Source organism: Triticum urartu, chromosome 2, assembly GCF_003073215.2.
Source record: "Triticum urartu cultivar G1812 chromosome 2, Tu2.1, whole genome shotgun sequence".
NCBI classification, from domain to species: domain Eukaryota; kingdom Viridiplantae; phylum Streptophyta; class Magnoliopsida; order Poales; family Poaceae; genus Triticum; species Triticum urartu.
In genome coordinates this window covers 153,541,652-153,566,885 of record NC_053023.1, presented here as the reverse complement: position 1 = coordinate 153,566,885, position 25,234 = coordinate 153,541,652, and the positions used below count along the sequence as shown (strand labels likewise).

The following is a 25,234-nucleotide window of genomic DNA, read 5'->3' as shown; positions in this document are numbered from 1 at the left end:
AACATGGATATTTTGTTTGGATATCACAATATCTCTTATTTAATTAATGCATCTATATACTTGGTAAAGGGTGGAAGGCTCGGCCTTATGACTGGTGTTTTGTTCCACTCTTGCCGCCCTAGTTTCCGTCATATCGGTGTTATGTTCCCGGATTTTGCGTTCCTTACACGGTTGGGTTATAATGGGAACCCCTTGACAGTTCGCTTTGAATAAAACTCCTCCAGCAAGGCCCAACATTGGTTTTACCATTTGCCACCTAGCCTTTTTCTTTCCCTTGGGTCGGCCAGCCCAAGGGTCATCTTTATAAAAACCCCCGGGCCAGTGCTTCTCTAAGTGTTGGTCCAACCCAGAGCACCGTGCGGGGCCGTCCCTTGGCAACTTGGGTTACGTTGGCTCCCATACGCTTAGCTTATCCGGTGTGCCCTGAGAACGAGGTATGTGCAGCTCCTATCAGGATTTGTCGGCACAGCGGGTGGTCTTGCTGGACTTGTTTTACCATTGTCGAGGATGTCTTATAACCGGGATGCCGAGTCTGATCGGATTGTCTTGGGAGAAGGAATATCCTTCGTTGACCGTGAGAGCTTGTGATGAGCTAAGTTGGGACACCCCTGCAGGGTTTTGAACTTTTGAAAGCCGTGCCCGCAGTTATGGGCAGATGCGAATTTGTTAATGTCCGGTTGTAGGAAACCATGAAGTTGATCTTAATTAAAATACATCAACCACGTGTGTAACCGTGATGGTCTCTTCTCGGCGGAGTCCGGGAAGTGAACACGGTGTTGGAGTTATGCTTGACGTATGTTGTTCTAGGATCACTTCTTGATCATAGTTTCTCGACCGTGCTTTTGCCTTCTCTTCTCGCTCTCATTTGCGTATGTTTAGCCACCATATATGCTAGTCGCTTGATGCAGCTCCACCTCATACCTTTTACCCTACCTATAAGATTAAATAGTCTTGATCGCGAGGGTGTGAGATTGCCGAGTCCCCGTGACTCACAGATACTTCCAAACCCAGTTTGCAGGTGCCGATGATACCGTGCAGGTGACGCAACCGAGCTCAGGAGGAGCTCGATGAAGATCATGTCCTTTGTTTTGTTTCGTTCCAGTTGATCAGTAGTGGAGCCCAGTTGGGATGATCGGGGATCTGTGTAGCATTTGGGGTAGTCTTCTTTTATTTTGGTTCCATAGTCGGACCTTGTGTGTAACTGGATGATGTAATGCTTTATTCATGTATTGTGTGAAGTGGCAATTGTAAGCCAACTATGTATCTCTTTCCCTTATGTATTACATGGGTTGTGTGAAGATTACCTCACTTGCGACATTGCTTTCAATGCGGTTATGCCTCTAAGTCGTGCTTCGACACGTGGGAGATATAGCCACATCGAGGGCGTTACACATATCTCTTATTTTAATTAATGCATCTATATACTTGGTAAAGGGTGGAAGGCTCGGTCTTATGCCTGGTGTTTTGTTCCACTCTTGCTGCCCTAGTTTCCATCATACCGGTGTTATGTTCCTTAATTTTGCGTTCCTTACGCGGTTGGGTGTTATGGGGACCCCTTGACAGTTCGCTTTGAATAAAACTCCTCCAGCAAGGCCCAACCTTGGTTTTACATTTGCCTCACCTAGCCTTTTTCCCTTGGGTTTCCGGAGCCCGAGGGTCATCTTTATTTTAACCCCCCCGGGCCAGTGCTTGTCTAAGTGTTGGTCCGAACCGAGTAGACTGCGGGGCCACCTCGGGGAAACTTGAGGTTTGGTTTTACTCGTAGGATGTCTCATCCGGTGTTGCCCTGAGAACGAGATATGTGCAGCTCCTATCACGATTGTCGGCACATCGGGCGGCTTTGCTGGTCTTGTTTTACCATTGTCGAAATGTCTTGTAACCGGGATTCCGAGTCTGATCGGGTCTTCCTGGGAGAAGGAATATCCTTCGTTGACCGTGAGAGCTTGTGATGGGCTAAGTTGGGACACCCCTGTAGGGTTTGAACTTTCGAAAGCCGTGCCCGCGGTTATGGGCAGATGGGAATTTGTTAATGTCCGGTTGTAGAGAACTTGAAACTTAACTTAATTAAAATGCATCAACCGCGTGTGTAGCCGTGATGGTCTCTTTTCGACGGAGTCCGGGAAGTGAACACGGTTCTTGTGTTATGCTTGAACGTAAGTAGTTTTAGAATCACTTCTTGATCACTTCTAGTTCACGACCGTTGCCTTGCTTCTCTTGTCGCTCTTACTTGCGTATGTTAGCCACCATATATGCTAGTGCTTGCTGCAGCTCCACCTCACTACCTTTTCCTACCCATAAGCTTAAATAGTCTTGATCTCGCGGGTGTGAGATTGCTGAGTCCTTGTGACTCACAGATACTTCCAAACAGTTGCAGGTGCCGATGATACCAGTGCAGATGATGCAACCGAGCTCAAGTGGGAGCTCATTGAAGATCTTGTTCGTTGTGTTGTTTCGTTTCCTATTGATCAGTAGTGGAGCCCAGTCGGGTCGATCGAGGATCTAGCATTTGGGGTTGTCTTTATTTATGTTGGTTTCGTAGTCGGACCTTGATTGTATTCTTCTAGCATTTTGGCACAATTATCAAAACCCTTATTTTCATGAAAGATATTAAAAAGATGAAGCATTTGAGATACCCTCAATTCCATTTTTTGTAGTTTATTTTATAAACTAAACTAGTGATAGGACAAGAAACTAAAAGATTTGATTGCAAGATCTAAAGATATACCGTCAAGCACTCACCTCCCCGGCAACGGCGCCAGAAAAGAGCATGATGTCTACTAAACAACCTTCTTTCTTGTAGACGTTGTTGGGCCTCCAAGTGCAGAGGTTTGTAGGACAGTAGCAAATTTGCCTCAAGTGGATGACCTAAGGTTTATCAATCCGTGGGAGGCGTAGGATGAAGATGGTCTCTCTCAAACAACCCTGCAACCAAATAATAAAGAGTCTCTTGTGTCCCCAACACATCCAGTACAATGGTAAATTGTATAGGTGCACTAGTTCGGCGAAGAGATGGTGATACAAATGCAATATGGATGGTAGATATAGGTTTTTGTAATCTGAAAATATAAAAACAGCAAGGTAACTAATGATAAAAGTGAGCGAAAACGGTTTTGCAATGCTAGAAAACAAGGCCTAGGGTTTATACTTTCATTAGTGCAAGTTTTCTCAACAATAATAACATAATTGGATCATATAACTATTCCTCAACATGCAACAAAGAGTCACTCCAAAGTAACTAATAGCGAAGAACAAACAAAGAGATTATTTTAGGGTACGAAACCACCTCAAAGTTATCCTTTCTGATCGATCTATTCAAGAGTCCGTAGTAAAATAACACGAAGCTATTCTTTCCATTCAATCTATCATAGAGTTCGTATTAGAATAACACCTTAAGACACAAATCAACCAAAACCCTAATGTCATCTAGATACTCCAATGTCACCTCAAGTATCCGTGGGTATGATTATACGATATGTATCACACAATCTCAGATTCATCTATTCATCCAACACAAAGAACTTCAAAGAGTGCCCCAAAGTTTCTACCGAAGAGTCAAGACGAAAACGCGTGCCAACCCCTATGCATAGATTCCCAAGGTCACGGAACCTGCAAGTTGATCACCAAAACATACATCAAGTGGATCAATAGAATACCCCATTGTCACCACGGGTATCCCACGCAAAACATACATCAAGTGTTCTCAAATCCTTAAAGACTCAATCCGATAAGATAACTTCAAAGGAAAAACTCAATCCATTACAAGAGAGTAGAGGGGGAGAAACATTATAAGATCCAACTATAATAGCAAAGCTCGCGATACATCAAGATTATGCCAAATTAAGAACACGAGATAGAGAGAGAGAGAGAGATCAAACACATAGCTACTAGTACATACCCTCAGCCCCAAGGGTGAAGTACTCCCTCCTCATCATGGAGAGCGTCGGGATGATGAAGATGGCCACCGGAGAGGGATTCCCCCATCCGACAGGGTGCCGGAACAAGTCTAGATTGGTTTTCGGTGGCTACACAAGCTTGCGGCGGCGGAACTCCCGATCTAGGTTTCCTTCTGGAAGTTTGGGTATATATATAAGAGGTGTTGGAGTCGGGAACAAGGCAGGGGGGTCCCCGAGGCGGCCATGAGGTAGGGGGGCGTGCACCCACCCTCGTGGGTGCCTCAGGATTCTTCTGGCCCATCTCCGGTACTCCGTGGGCTTCTTCTGGTCCAAGAATAATCTCCATGAAATTTCAGGTCAATTGGACTCCTTTTGGTTTTCCTTTTCCGTGTACTAAAAAACAAGGAAAAACAGAAACTGGCATTGGGCTCTAGGTTAATAGGTTAGTCCCAAAAATTATATAAAATAGCATATAAATGCATATAAAACATTCAAGGTTGATAATACAATAGCATGGAACAATAAAAAATTATAGATACATTGGAGACGTATCATTCTACTTCTCCTCGATGATGGCAGCCGGTGCGGATGTGTTGGCCGTCACCTCGTCGATGTCCTAGCAACCGACAGCACGCCGCTACACATGCGTTGTCGGCGGATGGCGTGGTCGCACACACGGGAGGCGTGGTACCGTGAGCTGGCCTGGGACGGGAGGCGCGGTACCGCGACCTGGCCTGGAGTAGCGAGTTGCTGAAGCACGCGCCAGCTTGGGACAACAACTTGCTCCATCGGGCTTGGCGAGGGAGGTGGAGCAACGAGCTACCTCACTCATATCCGGCTGACTCGGTTGGCCACCCAGCCGACTTTTATACCGGAGAACTGCTCTTTCTGATCGTCGGACATCATTGAAAGGGTGGAGAAAATGGTGGAAGGAAGAGATGGGGAGCGGCGAAGTGGGGTGATTCTTGCCCGGCATCTGGCCTCCTTATGTATTCGTAGCTCTACCTTCAAAAGTAACTATTGATTTTTTTAGGGGTATTTTTTTTGATTTTTTAGGGGTATTAACATTTTTTGATTTTTTTAGGGGATTAACATTTTTTGATGGCGTAGGCCTGTACGATAACGCTCTACAGGGCCCAATGGCCGAGCCCAGAGAGCAATGGACACCCTACTCTGGGCTCATCATAATCTCGGTGCGGCCTGATCGCACATTTGCAGGCCGTCTGCTCCGAAGCTCCTCCCCCGCATCTCTCTCCTTTCGCCCCCACCTCTCTCCGGCGCACGGCTCCGACGCGATGGCCGCCCCACTCCGGCGGGTCTTCCCCTCCCTCGGCCGGGCCCTGCTCTCGCCTACGCCGGCACGGATGCTCTCCGCGGAGGCCTCCGATGCCCTCGTGGAGATCAAGCCCGGGGAGATCGGCATGGTCTCCGGGATCCCCGAGGAGCACCTCCGCCGCAAGGTAACGTTCCCTCGACCTTCCCTGCTTCACTTTCGTTGCGATAGGTTTATATCAGGTGGATCTGTGTGGGCATCTTTCGAAATGTTCGGGCTTCAAGCATTTTAGGTTGTTATAGGCATCGAGGCGATGTGTCTATGCGTTAGTTGTGGTTGGAGTTTGGATTTGATCGAAATGCGAATTTATCGGTAGTAGGTATCTTTCAATTGGTCACAGCTGTGGTGAGGAGGAATGTGTGGGAGTTTGGGTTCCCCCGCATAGATTATACCGAATTTCCAACCCAATGATGATATGAGGCAAAGTGTGTTTGACCATCTTGGGGGATTCGGATGAGAGACTTATATCTGGGAAAATGAAAAATGGGTAGAGAGAGAGAGAGGTCAAGGGCAGCAATTCTCCTTGCGCTCTGTGACTTTGGATAAATGATCCTAGTTTGCTTTGTATTCTGCCGTAGTTTAGACCTTGGAAAAGATTTGTGCATTGTCCACAGTCGTCAGTTATATGTTTGCCTCCAAGAATATTTGAATGGGAGTTGACAGTTTTGGGTCAGAAACTGTATCTTCGGTGTTTGCGGTATGATGGGTTATATGCTAGTTATCAAACTTTCAGAAGGATAGGTCCTAAACTGTAAAGCCTAAATACCTGATTTTATTTCACGATTTCACTTTCAGAGGATTGGTGCTAAAGCCCAAGTTGTTTTTATTTCATCCTTTTTGCCCCTTCTCAAATGGTCACCTTATCCTTGTGATCAAGCAGGTTCTGATCTATTCACCAGCTAGGACTGCATCTCAGCAAGGTTCTGGCAAAGTCGGGAGGTGGAAAATCAATTTCGTGTCAACCCAAAAGTATGTTTCTTGTTGTACTTTGTTCGTTAATCTTGTTCTTTCTCACGGGTCATACATCCCAAAAGCCTGTGATGCTGTCAGAAGGGCTACCTCAAAATAAAACGAAATTAAAATAAGCCTCATGTAAATTTAACCTAGATTTAAAATTTTAAATTCAAAACCTAGCTTTCAAGCAGATCAAAACTACAAATGTGCTTCTGTCAATAACAAACTAGCACTCACATGAGGCAGTTAATAGTTCAAACTATCAGTGACCGAGGTACTAGGCTACTACTTGCCTGCTTGTGCAGCTAGACTGCAGTTCTAGCTAACTAACGAATGTTCTTATACATCATGCCTGTGCAGTTTTGCTTTGGGTTACTACTCCCTCTGTTCCTAAATATTTGTCTTTCTAGAGATTTCAACAAGTGACTACATACGGAGCAAAATGAGTGAATCTACACTCTAAAATATGTCTATATACATCCGTATGTGGTAGTTCATTTGAAATCCCTAAAAAGACAAATATTTAGGAACGGAGGGAGTATAATCTTAGCTCAGTGGTAGGTATTGGTATTTATCGAGGCACTCATATATAATACTACCACTTCTCAACCACTGAATTTGCCTTGAGTTCTGTGCACATTCTCTCATTGCTATGGCTATGAGTGTGCAGTTAGTGAATATGCCAGATCTCCAGGCCCATTCAATGGTTGAAATGGTGGGAGTCCACCTATGCAAGCACAAATCCGTATCATAGATATTATCAGAATGAGTATATCTATTGAACAATTGTTCTTTGCAATCACCTCACTTTTGGTAAGTTTGAATGAACAATCAACTTGATGAAAGATGTGATTATACCTGTGACTATACCATATCTCACTGATTACCTCCGATCCATAATAAGTGTTGGAATTTTGAACTAACGCCTAGTTCAAAACTGCGACACTTATTTTGGACCAGAGGGAGTAATGTTTATGAAGAATTGATGAGGCCCAGGGTTATTGGTTCTTATTTGTTGAACTTAAACGAGAATGACATGTGAGGAGTTCCTTCTATATTTATTATATGTATTATGGAAGTGCTCTACATGTGTAGTAGTACCATAAAATTATGTAATGGGTTTTGGTTCTACCAGGGGCACTGGATGCCATATCTGCGCTCTTTTACTTGTTATGTCTCACAATTAATATTTGAAACCTCTGGTGTATTACCTTGATTGAGGATAAGAACATGAAAAGACTGCTCTGTCACTGCTGCTGCAGGTCATTTATGTTTCAGACTTTCAGTAGCCTGATTGGAATGTACTTGAAAGTTCATTTAGAATCTGCACTCAGAAACTAAGGAAATAATCTGGACACTGCTACAGTTTATTTTCTCCCTCTTTTTCTTTGTGATTGTTGCTAAGTGCTAACTGTAAACCATGGAGAATGCATCCTGTACCTATTTGTGCTGGGTGTTTAGAGGTTCCACTGATTATTATACCGTGACAGCATTAAAGCCCACAGCTGATTTTTTTTACCTCCGATTGAGCAGGTCTCTTTGTTGAGGTGTTAGCGTGTCCTTTTTTGTGTGGCTCATGTCACGGCTCATGCAGTTATTCCGTTTGGCATGTTCATCACTCGTTTCTGTGGATTAGGGTTTGGTTAGCAAACTAATACTATCAGATACTATTCCTTTTAAAATATCTTCTTTTTCTTTTGAGAAACTGGTTCTAACATTTGAATTCGTGATAGGTGGGAGAACCCATTGATGGGATGGACATCGACTGGTGATCCGTATGCTAATGTTGGTGAAGCTGGACTTACGTTTGACAGTGCCGAATCAGCGAAGGCATTTGCTGAAAAACACGGATGGGAATATGTGGTGGGTCTTTGACTCTTGTCCCCCCTCACTGGTATTCTGGTAGATAAGTTGACTTGGCAAATAAGATGTTCTATTCAGGACTGGAATTTCAGGAATATTTGGAAGATCAAACAATGATTGTTACACTTTTGAACATCTAGGATAATTCAATTCTTGATTCTTCTTCTAATTAAAATGTTCAAGCTGGGCAGGTCGTAAAGGGTTCCCATCATCCCATAGGTGCATTTCCAAACTGGGCTAGGCCTATCTGATGAAGTACATATAGAGATAGATTTTATGCTAGTCATATACTCCGTATGAAGTTTATTTTCCAGTAACTGTGAAGTCCTTGTTCTTGATAAATAGGCATTTAAGTATGTCTCAGCTGCTGCCTGTTGATGCCTCCTCGAAATTTTTACTGAATAGTTCTTATCTTGGTCATTTTGCTCAATTAATTTAGCTGAAATTCTTTTCTCCGCAAGTTACCTCTCATCTGTTCTGCATTGAAATTTATCATTTATGCCACATGCCTTAAAGGTCAGTTGTTTGATTAGATTGCTATTAAATGTTTTGATATATCGTTTATATGTCTTGGGAGATATGCTATAAATTATGTCTACTAGAAGTCAAACTTTTATATCTTCCTTATCTCTGAAACCCATTAGAGCTAGAGGTTGTCATCTATGGGCTCAGTGTATTCTTTCCAACTTTAGCGACACCGAGGGTTTTGGTGTTACTCCCTCCGTTCTAAATTACTTGTCTTGGATTTGTCTAGATACGGATGTATCTAGACTCATTTTAGTGCTAGATACATCCGTATCTAGACAAATCTAAGACAAGTAATTCGGAACGGAGGGAGTACTTTGCAAGGACATTTTTTAGCTGAAGCTGTCATAAACATTTTTCAAGTCTATTTCTGGAGTAAAATGTATGTTGAGTTGAATCTCCTTGCGCTGTTGTGTAGTATTATTTGATAACACATTCTTCTTGGAATGCGCCTTTTATATTTCTTTGAAAATGAGAATTGTATACTTACATTTATATCTATCCTTTTGCAGGTTAGGAAGCGCCATACACCTCTTCTGAAGGTCTGTATATCCTACATATCCTTTGTTTTGACTTGGTTAATGCATCTTCCTGCTTTACACAGTTCATATCTTGCATCTTAAAAAAAACTGAATACACCTTTCTGTATATCCTACATGTCTTTTAAATCTGTTTGTGTTTACATGTATCATCGCTTTCAATGTGTGCTTGCACACTTTTGAGTTGTTTTCCCAATACAACATGGACATATCGTCATAGGAAGTATTTAACATTGAGTTGTAAGCAAGAAAGCGAGTAAAATCTGCTGGTAAAGGAAAACATTGGAGATGATTTTGATGGTAAGCACTTAGTGCGCGTAACTCCGCAAGTAATGCAATCCATGTTAGATGCGATAAATTAGTATGTCAGTCCATTATACTATGGGAAATGATGTGGAGATGGAATTATGGCATATATGGAAGGTGGATGTGAGGGCGGTGTCTTGGGTATTGCCACCTACGGGGTGGAGGGCAATGGTGCCAGGGGCATCTTGGGATATTAGAGGTAAGGGAGAATGAAATGTCATGGTAATGGGTGAAGACCAACTTGGGGTCAATAAAGGACGGAAATGTGTGGACAAGGCAGGACGGGAGAATTTACGTACTCCCTGTGCACCCAAGTGTTTTTTCCTTTCTAGAAACCGCCAAAAATTCTGAGAAACAACACGCTGTTGAGACACCCCATGTAAGAGCATCTAGTGTCTCACAAAATTTGATCCAAATTTGACCAGTTACTCCAAAAACAAGAGACTAATCCACCTCTGAATAGTAGCTAGTTCAAACTGGGTTTTGAATTCGGCACATTATCAGTACACTATAAACACTGTATTTGTTCTTTTTGTGTTTTTAAACTGTTTTAGATTTGGATTTGAAAATTTACGTCTTAATAAAGTCAATGCCATGACCTGTTTTCGGAACTTTGTGCGATTTTTAAGATTCGGTTTTCTGTCCTTGAGCACCGGGAGTCTGCGAATACCCCATGACGGAGGACACTGGACTTAATGGGTAGCCCGTTGCTTCTTTGTCACAGCGCCTGACCAAATTTGTTGACCTTCACATTATTCGTGTCTCCGGCAGACGGGCACTCTGAACTGAAGGCGCTCATCTCATCCATGAAAACTAGCCAGACATTGGTTCGGGTTCTCCATTAGTTCTCAGGACTTAGAAGTCAAAGGTCGTAGAGAGAAGCCAAAACTGACATCAACTTTAGGAGTACATCGAATGTGCACTTGACCAGAGACAGAGTACTTGACCCTTATCTTTTTGTTACTAGCAACTCGATGAGGGTAAGCTAGTCAGTACTGGCTGCCATACTGTTTGAACCGATGTTCCCACTGATGCAAGGAGACTACTGTTTTGGCAGTTCTATCACCGTGTGTGCACTCGTCATATCCCCTGGCAAAGGATTTGACTTAGCTATCGCAACTAACGCAACTATATTACCAGGGATTTGAGGTTTATGATAGCAATTCTGTTATATGGTTCTCTAGAGTCAGTCACATACAAGTGAGCTACTTCAACAAAAGACATCGGATTCGTACAGAAAGATTAAGGGCCAGTTTGGAAGAAGAGTATACTTTCAGTATTTAGTTTAAATTTGAACCAAGTACCGAAGCTCGTACGGATACCTCCAGTCCAAACAGGCCCTAAAGAATATATGGGATTACAACTCTACACTAAATATTTACATGTTCTAGAATCTGCTTAATTATAGTTTGTTTACCCTGCTTTGAAATGGCAAAAATAGATCGTCTTTTCATTCATGGAACTAACACGATACTTTGGTACTCCCTTGGTCCGAAAATAGTTGTCATCAAAATGGATAAAAAGAAATGTATCTAGAACTAAAATACATCTAGATATATCCCCTTTTATTCATTTTGATTACAAGTATTTCCGGATGAAGGGTGTATAATATAATTTTGCCATCTCTTTGTATAGTTGTGTATTTACAGGATTGGATTGGTTGTTATACTTTGTAATTAACGGTTGATATTTAATCATGCAGCCCAAAACGTACGCAGAGAACTTCAAGTGGAAGGGCCCCCCGAAGACGGAGGAAGCAGCCTAAGCTGTGGATTTGTATGTTGTCTGGAGATTTTCATAAGATGTTGTTTTCCTCTGCCGCTCGTGCTGATTTCACTTTGTTCAATACCTGTCGTGCAATATGAGCTAGAACATGTCTCCATCAAACGTGTAATAAGCACGCATTGCAACTGAACCTGTCGCTCATCTCATCAAAATGTTTGTTAACTCCCTTTTTTACAGGGTAAAATGTTCATTCCCGTTCACACAGAATTTCTTGGCTACTATATTTGTCAACTTAGAATTTCTTGGCTACTATATTTGTCAACTTAGTGCACGCAAAGAAGGCCAGGCAGATCGTGACTGCGGCCAGTCTGTGGCTAGGCTTTTATACATCCTGCCCTGTCCCTACATGCGTAGGCAATCACCAGTCATTATCAAATGGAGTACAAGAAGCTCACTAGCTCAGAACACGCCAGGAGAAGTGCAATTCACCAAAGCACACGTCATATTTTTCCCTTGCATTGTCCGGTCAACATCATATGTACTTTAGAACCCGGGCATGCACCATGCAGGCTTCCCAAAAGAGGAAACAGTTCACCTAGGTTTACCAGTACCACTAAACATGCACCTTAACCTAGTGGTTTAACAGTAACAAAACATGCACCTTAATCTATGACCTGTGCACTTGGTTTCGCACGCAGCTCGGATCCTGAGTGTCTCATGCTTCGCCGCCGGCGCGGTGGCTGTCGGCGGGCGATGATGCATCGGCGGCCCGAAACCTCCAGGCGAAGAGGTAGTGCCTGTACTCGCACTGCAGCCGGCTGACGTCGCACGCTGCATGGATGGAAGCCCGCTCGCCGCCGCCGCACTCCCACTCGATCTTCGCCGTGCACGAGAACCCCCCTGGGGACTCCGGCAGCGTCGCCTGCTCGGCCACCACCAGCGCCACCTCCCCGCTGATCCTCCTCGACGCGGCCACCGCGCCGAGCCACAGGCACTCGGGCGCGCCCACCATCTCCTTGTACGCGTCGTTCACCAGCCGGACGCGGTTGCTCGAGTCCGTGACGACCGCCGGCAGCGCGTCGGTCTCCACCTCCGCCTCCACCTCCTCCGCCGTCTTCGAGGTGGCCGTGCTGCTGGCCGCGTCGACGGCGCCGTGGACGATGGATTCGACGTGGATGGTGGATCCCACGGGGCGCATCGCCCGCGGCGAGATCACCTTGGGCTCCAGCAGCTTCCGCAGCAGGTCGCGCTCCACGGGGATATCCCTCTCCTCCTCCTCCTCCTCCTCATCGCCCGCCACCATGGTCGAGAGCATCGTCAGATTCCCGCCGGTACTCGCGGTCGCCGGCGGCAGCGACGCAAACGGCATGCATGCACTGCCCGGCACGGACACATAGGCCCTCGTCGCGGTGGACACCACCGCGTCGGTGGCCGCCGCCGCCGCGCATCGGAGCGGCACCGGGTACGCCGCCCTCTTCCTCTTGGCGGCAGCGGCCGGCGCGGACACCGGCACGGCGCTCGGGCGCCCGCGCTTCCTTGCGCGGCACGGCCTGCTCTGCAGGTGGCAGAGCACGCGGGCGGCGGCGCCGTCGATCGCCTGCGCCTGCGCCGGCGACGCCGGCAGGGCGGGCTTGGGCGCGATGGGCCGGAACCGCGCGAGGATCTCGTTGGCCTTGACGGCCATGTCCACCGGCTGCACCATGGCCATTGCGTGCACGCAGGAGTCGATGTCTGCCGACGGGGGTGGACGGAGGGCACGGCGTTGGGTCCCGGTGCCGTGCCGGCTTAAGAAGGCGTGGGCGGCCAATCGGATGCGCGCAGAGGGAGGGGCACGTGGGAGGGAGGCGCGGGGTACGTGGGCGAGCGGGCGGGGACGCGGCCGACACGTAGGCGGAGGCGAGTCGCGGGGCGCGCTGCTTTGGAGGGAGGGGCTGTGGATTCCAGTGGCGTCCAGTGAGAGGGGCGTCAGGCGTGTGACGGAGTGGGGGGAGGCACCGCGCGGGCAGGCCCGTTGCATGCGCGGCGCGATCGCGTTCGCCGCACCGTGCGTGCCTCCAAGCTTCGTGTCGCCTCGTCCCCCGTGGCGCGTCCCGCCGCGGTCACTGGCTGGCTGGCTGGCTGGCTGCCGCTCCATTCATGGGGCGTGGGGTGGGGTCACGCTGGCAGATGCTGCGGCATTAGCCGCCAACCGGGTGCTGGTACTCCACCAAAAAGCCCTTCACGTTTTTTCCTTCCACGACTAGCTCGATGTTTCGTGCTAAGGAACTGCTTGCTTTCCCGTCCCCTGTATCATCCTGTTGTTCAGGTGCAATGTAGTTACGTACATGCATGTACATGCTTATGCACATATATGTTCCTTTGAGATAATAGCTTGGGAGTACTTTTTCCAATCTTTATATATAAATGCTAGGGGTATTAGGTATGGTATACGTTATATATATAATAGTAACATTGCTCACCAACAACCAACGCCAAAACCGCCTAGCGTACGCGTATCTCCACACGTGTTGGCGAGCATAAGGCATAGACTTTACATATACGTACAATTTTGTGAGAGTAATCCATGATGATCTAACCCTATCGTCCAAAGAAATCAAAGCTGGTGACGAAACACTCTCAGCACGTGGCGCACAGCAGCACCGCATTACGTACCTACGACGCTACCATGCGTACGTCCGATGGCTCGTCCGTTTCCTAGCCAAACTCAAGTCCAGATAATCTAGACAGGCCCATAGATACAGTGCAGTGCTACTCTCTGTGCTAGCATACGGTAACTGTCGGATTATTTTCAGCTGGTACCGGTAACCTTGAGTGCATGGCACGTACTCCTACATATACGGTCCGTAGTTACGTATTCCTTTGCACATGAAACCTCAGTGGCCAAAGATCTACACGTGGGACACGCATGTCCTACTGTTTGGTCCTCTCCTCCGGCCGGCCCCACTCGAGAACCGAAACTTTGGACGCTACTGGTAGGAATACTTTAATTTAACCCCCGGTTCTGCATGCATGCATGCATGCGCGGCATGTGCTGCGTGCCGTGTCGAGCGGACAGGAAGGTGGCGCGACGAGTGGCGGCGCGGCGATTGGCGGGCGCGGCGCTGCGCTGCGCAGCCCTAGCTAGCTAGCGCATGCAGGGGAGGGAGGGAGGGAGGCAGGCAGGCGCTCCCGCCCGGCGAGTGGCGAGCGTGCCTCGCGAGGCGCGGCATGCATGGTTCGGCTCGGTGGCGGTGCTGCCTGTGCGCTGCGGTGCGGTGCAGCTGGGGTCTGGTGCAGCTGCAAGTCATGACTCCACCGTTATGATGCTTGCTGCTGCGTGCAACGCATTTAATCTTTGCTCTAGCGACCTCATGTGACTGAATAATACTCCTCCGGTCCATTTTATTTATTTATTGATGAAAGAAGGACCCCCTTCTGATTTCTATTAAAGAAACTAACTGGTTCGACCACAAAGGCACTAGTAGAAAACAGGGCTTTGGTCCAGACCGGGTCAGCCCATTAGTCCCGGTTCAGTCCAGAACCGGGACCAATGTGGGCATTGGTCCCGATTCGTGAGCCCAGGGGGCCGGCCGGGTCACGTGGGCCATTGGTCCCGGTTCATCTGGACTTTTTGGTCCCGGTTGGTGGGATGAACCGGGATCAATGGGCCTCGCTCCTGGCCCACCCCCATTGGTCCCGGTTGGTTGCCTGAACCGGGACCAAAGGCTCCCCTTTAGTCCCGACTCATGTCACCAACCGGGACCAATGAGATGCCTATATATACCCCTCGCTCGCGAGCAGAGCACCCCAGTGCTCTGTTTTTCTCTGGCCGATGGGGAGAGGGCTTGGTGGTGCTCTAGCTCACCTCCTATGCACATAAGGTGTTCGATGGAATGCCCGAGCCACACTACTTAAGCTTTCTCCTCTCCAAGCTCGACCTCCAAGCTCCATTTTTCATAATATTTGTCTAGGTTTAGCGGTCCGTCACGCCCCGTCCCCGTCTTCATCGCCGTCGATCACCCGCGCCGAGCTCATCACCGGCACCACCGTAGTGAGCCTCTTGTTCTTATCTTCTTTCTGAAAGGAAAAATATTCTTACCTGTATGTTTACATAGATACCTGTATTATTTTCTTACTTTTATTATTGCATCTTATATAGTGCGATGGTTTTGGTATCCGCCCCCGTCGGCCCTCGTCCTGTCTATGATTCGGATGTGGTATATATATATTATCTTTATAACTATTGGTTCATTTATTATTTATGAAAATTATGCCGACCAACGTGACATAGATTTTATTTATGTAGGATGTATATGAATCGGAAATGCCAACCGACCCTATTGTCGAGAGGTTAAATTTAGTTGAAGAAGAAAACAATTTGTTGAAGGAAAAAATAAAAAAAAATTGAGGAGGAGAAGATGATATTGGAGTTGCATGTTGCGGATGTCGTCGATGATCACAAGATCAAGATGGATGCAATGCGCTTGAAGATTAGAAAGATTAGAAAATATGCCATTCATACCGAGGCTTGGTATCATTATGCCGTTGGATCAATTGTTACCTTGGTTGCGATTATGATCGCATTTGTTTTCGCATTGAAATGTTTTACATAGTTTCAATGTATGGTTTAATTAATTAGATGCTCTGGAGAGCTATATGTTGTTAGATGAGAACTATGTATGCACTTTGGTTTTAATGTGATGATGAACTTCTATTAATTTGGACACTTAATTATATATAATGCACGCAGATGAACCGGCAATGGATGTACGGTGACAGACACACCCGCGAGTACATTAAGGGCGTGCATGAGTTTCTCGATGCGGCTGAGGCAAACAAGCAAAATGGTTTTATGTGTTGTCCATGCACTGAATGTGGGAATACGAGGTCTTACTCTAACCGGAAAATCCTTCACTCCCACCTGCTTTACAAGGGTTTCATGTCACACTATAATGTTTGGACGAGGCACGGAGAAATAGGGGTTATGATGGAAGACGGCGAAGAAGAAGAGTACGATGACAACTATGTGCCCCCTGAATACGGTGATGCTGCAACGGGGGGAGCTGGTGAAGATCAAGAGGAACCAGACGATGTGCCCAATGATGCTGCAACGGGTGAAGCTACTGAAGATCAAGAGGAACCATACGATGTGCCCGATGATGATGATCTCCACCGGGTCATTGTCGATGCAAGGACGCAATGCGAAAGTCAAAAGGAGAAGCTGAAGTTCGATCGCATGTTAGAGGATCACAAAAAAGGGTTATACCCCAATTGCGAAGATGGCAACACAAAGCTCGGTACCGTACTGGAATTGCTGCAGTGAAAGGCAGAGAATGCTGTGGCTGACAAAGGATTTGAGAAGCTACTGAAAATATTGAAGAAGAAGCTTCCAAAGGATAACGAATTGCCTGACAGTACATACGCAGCAAAGAATGTCGTATGCCCTCTAGGATTGGAGGTGGAGAAGATACATGCATGCCCTAATGACTGCATCCTCTACCGCGGTGCATACAAGGATCTGAACGCATGCCCGGTATACGGTGCATTGCGGTATAAGATCAGACGAGACGACCCTGGTGATCTTGAGGCGAGCCCCCCAGGAAGAGGGTTCCTGCGAAGGTGATGTGGTATGCTCCTATAATACCACGGTTGAAACGTCTGTTCAGAAACGAAGAGCATGCCAAGTTGATGTGATGGCACAGTGAGAACCGAAAGAAAGATGGGAAGTTGAGAGAACCCGCTGACGGGTCGCAGTGGAGAAAAATCGAGAGAAAGTACTGGGATGAGTTTGCAAAGGACCCAAGGAATGTATGGTTTGCTTTAAGCGCGGATGACATTAATCCTTTTGAGGAGCAGAGCAGCAATCACAGCACCTGGCCCGTGACTCTATGTATGTATAACCTTCCTCCTTGGATGTGCATGAAGCGGAAGTTCATTATGATGTCAGTTCTCATTCAAGGCCCTAAGCAACCTGGCAACGAAATTGATGTGTACCTAAGGCCATTAGTTGAAGAACTTTTACAGCTGTGGAATGGAAACATTGTACGTACGTGGGATGAGCACAGACAGGAGGAATTTAACCTTAAGGCGTTGCTGTTCATGACCATAAACGATTGGCCCGCTCTCAGTAACCTTTTAGGACAGACAAACAAAGGATACCACGCATGCACGCACTGTTTAGATGACACTGAAAGTATATACCTAGACAAATGCAGGAAGAGTGTGTACCTGGGCCATCGTCGATTTCTTCCGACCAACCATCAATGTCGAAAGAAAGGCAAGCATTTCAAAGGCGAGGCAGATCACCGGAAGAAGCCCGCCATGCGCACCGGTGATCACGTGCTTGCTATGGTCAATGATTTACACTACGTAATCTTTGGAAAGGGTCCCGGTGGACTAGCTGTTCCGAATGACGATGAGGGACACGCACCCATGTGGAAGAAGAAATCTATATTTTGGGACCTACCCTACTGGAAAGACCTAGAGGTTCGCTCCTCAATCGACGTGATGCACGTGACGAAGAACCTTTGCGTGAACCTGCTAGGCTTCTTGGGCGTGTATGGGAGGACAAAAGATACACCTCAGGCACGGGAGGACCTGCAAAGTTTGCACGAAAAAGACGGCATGCCTCCAAAGCAGTATAAAGGTCCTGCCAGCTACGCTCTTACGAAAGAAGAGAAAGAAATCTTCTTTGAATGCCTGCTCAGTATGAAGGTCACGACTGGCTTCTCGTCGAATATAAAGGGAATAATAAATATGCCAGAGAAAAAGTTTCAGAACCTAAAGTCTCATGACTGCCACGTGATTATGACGCAACTGCTTCCGGTTGCATTGAGGGGGCTTCTACCGGAAAATGCCCGATTAGCCATTGTGAAGCTATGTGCATTCCTCAATGCAATCTCTCAGAAGGTGATCGATCCAAAAATCGTACCAAGGCTAAGGAGTGATGTGGCGCAATGTCTTGTCAGTTTCGAGCTGGTGTTCCCACCATCCTTCTTCAATATCATGACGCACGTCCTAGTTCATCTAGTCAACGAGATTGTCATCCTGGGCCCGTATTTCTACACAATATGTTCCCCTTTGAGAGGTTCATGGGAGTCCTAAAGAAATATGTCCGTAACCGCGCTAGGCCAGAAGGAAGCATCTCCATGGGCCATCAAACAGAGGATGTTATCGGATTTTGTGTTGACTTCATTCCTGGCCTTAAGAAGATAGGTCTCCCTAAATCGCGGTATGAGGGGAGAATGACTGGAAAAGGCACTCTTGGAAGAGACTCAATAATATGCAGGGACGGATATTCTTGGTCTCAAGCACACTACACAGTTCTACAGAACTCTACCTTGGTGACCCCGTATGTCGATGAACACAAGAACAGTCTGCGCTCCAAACACCCGGAGCAGTGCGACGACTGGATTACATGTGAACACATCAGGACTTTCAGCAGTTGGTTGGAAACACATCTCAGAGGTGACAACACTGTTTGTGATGAGTTGTACTTGTTGTCCAGGGGACCATCTTTGACTGTATTGACTTACAAAGGATACGAGATAAATGGGAATACATTTTACACGATCGCCCAAGATCAAAAGAGCACCAACCAAAACAGAGAGCGGAAAGGACACATATTATGGTTACATAGTGGACATATGGGAACTTGACTATGGACCTGATTTTAAGGTCCCTTTGTTTAAGTGCAAATGGGTAAATCTGTTAGGCGGCGGGGTACAGGTAGACCCACAGTACGGAATGACAACAGTGGATCTGAAAAATCTTGGGTACACTGACGAACCGTTCGTCCTAGCCAATGATGTGGCACAGGTTATCTATGTGAAGGACATGTCTACCAAACCGACAAAAATAAAAGATAAGAAGCGAATACATCATACGATGAGCCAAAGCGCCACATAGTTCTTTTAGGAAAAAGGGACATCCTGGGAGTGGACGGCAAGACAGACATGTCTGAAGATTATGAAAAGTTTCATGAAATTCCTCCCTTCAATGTCAAGGCTGACCCAAGCATCCTGATAAACAATGAAGACTATCCATGGTTACGGTGCAATAAGCAAATGACACAAGCGAAGAAAAAGTGAAGACTTTCTTCCGCAACTATTATGATGATACCATGCCAACTTTGTAACACACGAACATGCTATCATTGTCCGTTTTGTACATGCACATGCTATGTGGGTGAAATTATGATACCATCCCAACTTTCAACTTTTTCAGAGTTCATTTGAAATGCTTTCATGTCTTATGGTTCAAGGTTTTATGTGTTGAGGAAAATGGATCAATATGTCAGGAGGCGGGGTACATGTAGACCCACAGTACGGTATGACAACAGTGGATCTAAACAATCTTGGGTACACAGATGAACCATTCGTCCTAGCCAATGATGTGGCGCAATTATTGTCCAAAACTTTGATACTTCGAAAGTGATTGTCCATTTTGTACACGAAGTGCACCAAGTTTTTGTCGTAACCTTCTCTACTTTTTGGAACATGCTATGTGGGTGAAATGATGATACCATGCCAACTTTCAACCTTTTCAGAGTTCATTTTAAATGCTTTTCAATTTCAGGGTCATTTAGCTCAAAGAATGAATTAATAGCAAACAGAATGAACTACAAAACTTTTATGAAAATAAAAAGAATCAATTAAAATATTATGTTATGATCAACTAAAATAAAACTATAATATTCTTCAATAGCAAAAAGAATATAATTTTTGTGACCTAAAATCAAACTATAAGTATTTAATTGTAAGTATAAATAAAAAATAAATAGCAAAAAAGAAAAAAAATTCTATTTTTATAGTAAAGTTATTCATAAACTAGTGATTCACACAAATTTTAAAAATACAAATTTAAACTATTCAAAATTTTAAAACTAATGGCACTAACAGAAAGTTTATAATTTTTGTGACCTAAAATCAAAAAGAAATCACTAAAAAACTATAAGTATTTAGTTGTAAGTATAAATAAAAAATAAATAGAATTTTTTTTCTATTTTTATAGTAAAGTTATTCATAAACTAGTGATTCACACAAATTTTTAAAAATTCAAATTTAAACTATTCAAAATTTAAAACTAATGGCACTAACAGAAAGTTTATAATTTTTGTGACCTAAAAGCAAAAAGAAATCACTAAAAAACTGTAAGTATTTAGTTTTAAGTAGAAATAAAAAAATAAAAAACAAAAAAATGTAGAAATAAAAAAGAAAAAACCAAAAAAATGCCACCTACTGGGCCTCCATGGCCTCAATACGTCTAGAAACCCTACATGGGCCAGGATTCAGGCCCGCAGAAGGCCCAATAGGCCCATAGGCAGTAGCAAGTTTAGGCCCGAAAGCCTGCATAAGAGAGGAGCTCGAATGGGGAGGCACACCAGCGCTTATAAACAAGTGCCGGCGCCCTTTAGCTAGCGAGGTGGGACTAAACTTTCAGCCGCGCCAGCGCCAGCACAAGGCCATTGGTCCCGGTTGGAGGCACCAACCGGGACCATAGGGGGGGCATTGGTACCGGTTCGTGGCACCAACCAGGACGATTGCCCCCCCTATGGTCCCGGTTCGAGCCACCAACCGGGACCAAAGGCCTCTGCTTCCCGCCCTTTCGGCTGCTGAAAAGAGACCTTTGGTCCCGGTTGGTGGCTCCAATCGGGACCATAGGTAGGCATTCGTCCCGGTTCATGCCACGAACCAGGACCATTGCTCTGGGTATATAAGGTAGCACTTGTGAAAATTTCGCCAACCGCTCCCATTCCCCCCCGACGCTGCCAGGCCGTTCGTCGTCGTCGTCGCCGCCCCGAGCCCGTCGTCGCCCGCTCCCCGTCGCCGTCGCCCCGCGCCGCCGCAGGCCTTCTCCCCGTCGCTGCGTGCGCCGTCGCCGGCCTCCTCCTCGTCGCTGCGTGCGCCATCTCCGGCCCCCTCCCCGTCACCCCGCGCTGCGTCGCCGGCCTCCCCCGCGCCGTCGCTGGCCTCCTTCCCCGTCCCCGGCCTCCTCCCCGTCGCGCCCCCAGTGAGCTCCCCCCTTCCCATTGATCCCTGTCGCTCTGACCATCGCCGCCGCCGCCGCTGCTCTCTGTGTGTGATAAATTTTTTCATATGTGTATATGTATATGCTCATATGTATTTGGATTTGGCTATGTATGTATGTATATGCTCATATGTATGTATGTATGTATATGCTCTCTGTATATGGATTTGGCTATGTATATGCTCTCTATATATGCTCATATGTATGTATGTTCATATAGCATTTTTTTCTATATATGAATTATTTTTTTGTTCATGGATATATGCTAAAGAAAATGAGGGGGGTGATAGATGATGATGAGGGGTCGAGAGGGGGACGAGAGGTCGAGAGGGGTCGAGGGGAGAAAAAAATGTTATCAGGGACGAGGGTCGTCGAGGGGTCGAGAGAGGGACGAGGGGTCGAAAGAAGAAGAGGAGAGGAAGAAGAGGAGAAATAAATAAAAAGAAGAAAAAAGAAGAAAAATAAGAGGAGAAGAAGAAAGGAATAGTGGAGAAGAAGAAAAAATAGAATTATATTCTATTTTTTCTTCTTCTCCACTATTCCTTTCTTCTTCTCCTCTTTTTTTCTTCTTTTTTTCTTTGATCTTCTCCTCTAGCTATTCCTTTCTTCTTCTCCTCTTTTCTTCTTCTTCTTCTTCTTCTTCTTCTTCTTCTTCTTCTTCTTCTTCTTCTTCTTCTTCTTAATTTTTATCGGGAACGAGGGTGTCAAGGATCGCCGAGGGGTCGAGGGTCGGGAACTAGGGTAGAGGGTCGAGGGTCGTTAGGGGGTCAAGGGTCGAGGGTTTCAGGGTCGAGGGTTCGAGGGTTCTATAGGGTCGAGGGATCGAGGGTCGAGGGTTCCAGGGTCGAATAGGGGTCGAGGGTTCCAGGGTCGTCGAGGGTTCGAGGGGTCGAGGGTCGCCGAGGGGTCGAGAGAGGTTTCCTAGTGTCAAAGTATTGAAGAAATCCATGGCTTCATCATTAGCCGGAAGTAACCAGGGCATGACGAAGTGCTCCAAAGTTATTTTGGAATGGTGTCCCGGATAGGATAATTTGCCTTTTTGTATGAATTTCAGCAAAGGCCTTCCAAATAACGATGTTTGGAAGGTTCTTGCTGAACTTTGTACCAAAAAGCGAATTATCCTATCTAGGACTCCGTTCCAAAATAACTTTGGAGAGCTTCATACCATCATGCACCTGTTACTTTCGCCTAATGATGAAGACATGGTTTTGTTGAATCCTTTGACACTAGGCAACCTCCCGACCCCTGGGCGATCCTCTCGAATATGAGAGGAAGAAGAGGATCGCCGAGGGGTCGAGGGTTCCAGGGTCGTCGAGGGTTTGAGGGGTCGAGGATCGCCGAGGGGTCGAGAGAGAGATTTCCTAGTGTCAAAGTATTGAAGAAATCCATGGCTTCATCATTAGCCAGAAGTAACCAGGGCGTGACGAAGTCCTCCAAAGTTATTTTGGAATGGTGTCCCGGATAGGATAATTTGCCTTTTTGTATGAATTTCAGCAAAGGCCTTCCAAATAACGATATTTGGAAGGTTCTTGCTGAACTTTGTACCAAAAAGCGAATTATCCTATCTAGGACTCCGTTCCAAAATAACTTTGGAGAGCTTCGTACCATCATGCACCTGTTACTTTTGCCTAATGATGAAGACATGGTTTTGTTGAATCCTTTGACACTAGGCAACCTCCCGACCCCTCGGCGATCCTCTCGAACATGAGAGGAAGAAGAGGATCGCCGAGGGGTCGAGGGTTCCAGGGTCGTCGAGGGTTCGAGGGGTCGAGGATCACCGAGGGGTCGAGAGAGAGATTTCCTAGTGTCAAAGTATTGAAGAAATCCATGGCTTCATCATTAGCCAGAAGTAACCAGGGCATGACGAAGTCCTCCAAAGTTATTTTGGAATGGTGTCCCAGATAGGATAATTTGCCTTTTTGTATGAATTTCAGCAAAGGCCTTCCAAATAACAATATTTGGAAGGTTCTTGCTGAACTTTGTACCAAAAAGCGAATTATCCTATCTAGGACTCCGTTCCAAAATAACTTTGGAGAGCTTCGTACCATCATGCACCTATTACTTTCGCCTAATGATGAAGACATGGTTTTGTTGAATCCTTTGACACTAGGCAACCTCCCGACCCCTTGGCGATCCTCTCGAACATGAGAGGAAGAAGAGGATCTCCGAGGGGTCGAGGGTTCCAGGGTCGTCGAGGGTTCGAGGGGTCGAGGATCGCCGAGGGGTCGAGAGAGAGATTTCCTAGTGTCAAAGTATTGAATAAATCCATGGCTTCATCATTAGCCAGAAGTAACCAGGGCATGACGAAGTCCTCCAAAGTTATTTTGGAATGGTGTCCCGGATAGGATAATTTGCCTTTTTGTATGAATTTCAGCAAAGGCCTTCCAAATAACGATATTTGGAAGGTTCTTGCTGAACTTTGTACCAAAAAGCGAATTATCCTATCTAGGACTCCGTCCAAAATAACTTTGGAGAGCTTCATACCATCATGCACCTGTTACTTTCGCCTAATGATGAAGACATGGTTTTGTTGAATCCTTTGACACTAGGCAACCTCCTGACCCCTCGGCGATCCTCTCGAACATGAGAGGAAGAAGAGGATCGCCGAGGGGTCGAGGGTTCCAGGGTCGTCGAGGGTTCGAGGGGTCGAGGATCGCCGAGGGGTCAAGAGAGAGATTTCCTAGTGTCAAAGTATTGAAGAAATCCATGGCTTCATCATTAGCCAGAAGTAACCAGGGCATGACGAAGTCCTCCAAAGTTATTTTGGAATGGTGTCCCGGATAGGATAATTTGCCTTTTTGTATGAATTTCAGCAAAGGCCTTCCAAATAACGATATTTGGAAGGTTCTTGCTGAACTTTGTACCAAAAAGCGAATTATCCTATCTAGGACTCCGTTCCAAAATAACTTTGGAGAGCTTCGTACCATCATGCACCTATTACTTTCGCCTAATGATGAAGACATGGTTTTGTTGAATCCTTTGACACTAGGCAACCTCCCGACCCCTCGGCGATCCTCTCGAACATGAGAGGAAGAAGAGGATAAAAAAAGAAGAGGAAGAAAAAAAAAGAGGAGAAGAAAGAATATAGGAGTTCTTCTCCTCTATTCTTTCTTCTCCTCTTTTTTACTTCTTCTTCCTCTTTTTTTATCGGGAACGAGGGTCGTCGAGGGACATAGATGTAGTGTCATCGTTGTCGATATATACCCCCTCCCGATAGCTTCAACACGTGGGGGGGGGGTCGATATTAACCCCTCCTTGAAGCGTTCTCGAGGCCACCCCAAACCCTTGAAGCGTTGTCGAGGCCACCCCAAACCCTAGAGAAACAGCGTCGAGGCCACTAATTAATATATATGATTCCTTACTATGATTAGGTAGCTAGTTCTACGTTTGCCACTAATATATCCATCTGTCATGTTTGAATAATAATTGCCATGTTGTAAATATTTGTAGAAACTATGGACACCACCCGAGACGAAGCAAAAGAAGCGTTGTTGAGGGACATAATCGCAGAAGGAAGTGATGCCGTCTCGTTGTTTCTCAATGACACCAATGTTCTCGAAGGAGAGGGTGAAGAAGCTGGCTACGGTGACCTAATGCCGGTGCAAGAAGAAGAACATGAGGACGGCTCCGGTGACCCAATGCCGGTGCAAGAAGGAGACCATGATGACGGCTCCGGTGACCGAACCGAGTCCGGCCAGGTATATATATTAGTTAAGCCTGTGCTGACTAGCTGATTGATGCATTCATTGTTTTGGTATGTACACATATTAATTAAGTCTTTGTTCTTTTTTCTAGCCCTCCGGATCGAGCACAACTTCGGTAAAGAGACGAGGCCCGAAGAAAAAGTTGAGCTCGGATGAAAAGTTTGAGATCATAGCAATCACGCCCGACGGCCAACTGATTGAACCCATCCGAACAAAGAACGCATTTGTTGCTCAGTGCGGGGTTCTGGTTAGGGACAAGATCCCGATAAGCATCCAGCAATGGTTTAAGCCGGCTACAGAAGACCCTGAGGTGTCTTATGTCAATGATATGCAGAAAAATGATCTTTGGACTGAGCTGAAGTCAAATTTCACCCTACCGCCAGA

At 46.0% G+C, this 25,234-nt stretch overlaps 2 protein-coding genes across 2 annotated transcripts; one reads left to right on the top strand and one right to left on the bottom strand.

Annotated features, from left to right (window-relative positions):
- The first annotated feature begins 5,048 nt into the window (after positions 1 to 5,048).
- Positions 5,049 to 11,398, top strand: LOC125536487 (NADH dehydrogenase [ubiquinone] iron-sulfur protein 4, mitochondrial). Its single transcript, XM_048699715.1, has 5 exons — positions 5,049 to 5,353; positions 6,107 to 6,195; positions 7,914 to 8,043; positions 9,081 to 9,110; positions 11,116 to 11,398. Exons 1-5 carry the CDS (start codon positions 5,189 to 5,191, stop codon positions 11,176 to 11,178), a joined length of 477 nt encoding a protein of 158 aa, XP_048555672.1. The 5' UTR covers positions 5,049 to 5,188; the 3' UTR covers positions 11,179 to 11,398.
- On the bottom strand, positions 11,224 to 12,945 carry LOC125536486. The gene has a single exon (XM_048699713.1). The coding sequence runs from the start codon at positions 12,844 to 12,846 to the stop codon at positions 11,854 to 11,856; it is 993 nt and encodes a 330-aa protein (XP_048555670.1). The 5' UTR covers positions 12,847 to 12,945; the 3' UTR covers positions 11,224 to 11,853.
- Positions 12,946 to 25,234: the final 12,289 nt, after the last annotated feature.

Bases quoted from the DNA above. Each gene is read 5' to 3' on its own strand.
- LOC125536487 (XM_048699715.1), top strand. From the start codon at position 5,189: ATGGCCGCCCCACTCCGGCGGGTCTTCCCCTCCCTCGGCCGGGCCCTG. The intron at 6,196-7,913 runs GTATGTTTCTTG...AATTCGTGATAG, and splicing joins AATTTCGTGTCAACCCAAAA to GTGGGAGAACCCATTGATGG. The intron at 8,044-9,080 runs GTGGGTCTTTGA...ATCCTTTTGCAG, and splicing joins AACACGGATGGGAATATGTG to GTTAGGAAGCGCCATACACC.
- LOC125536486 (XM_048699713.1), bottom strand. From the start codon at position 12,846: ATGGCCATGGTGCAGCCGGTGGACATGGCCGTCAAGGCCAACGAGATC.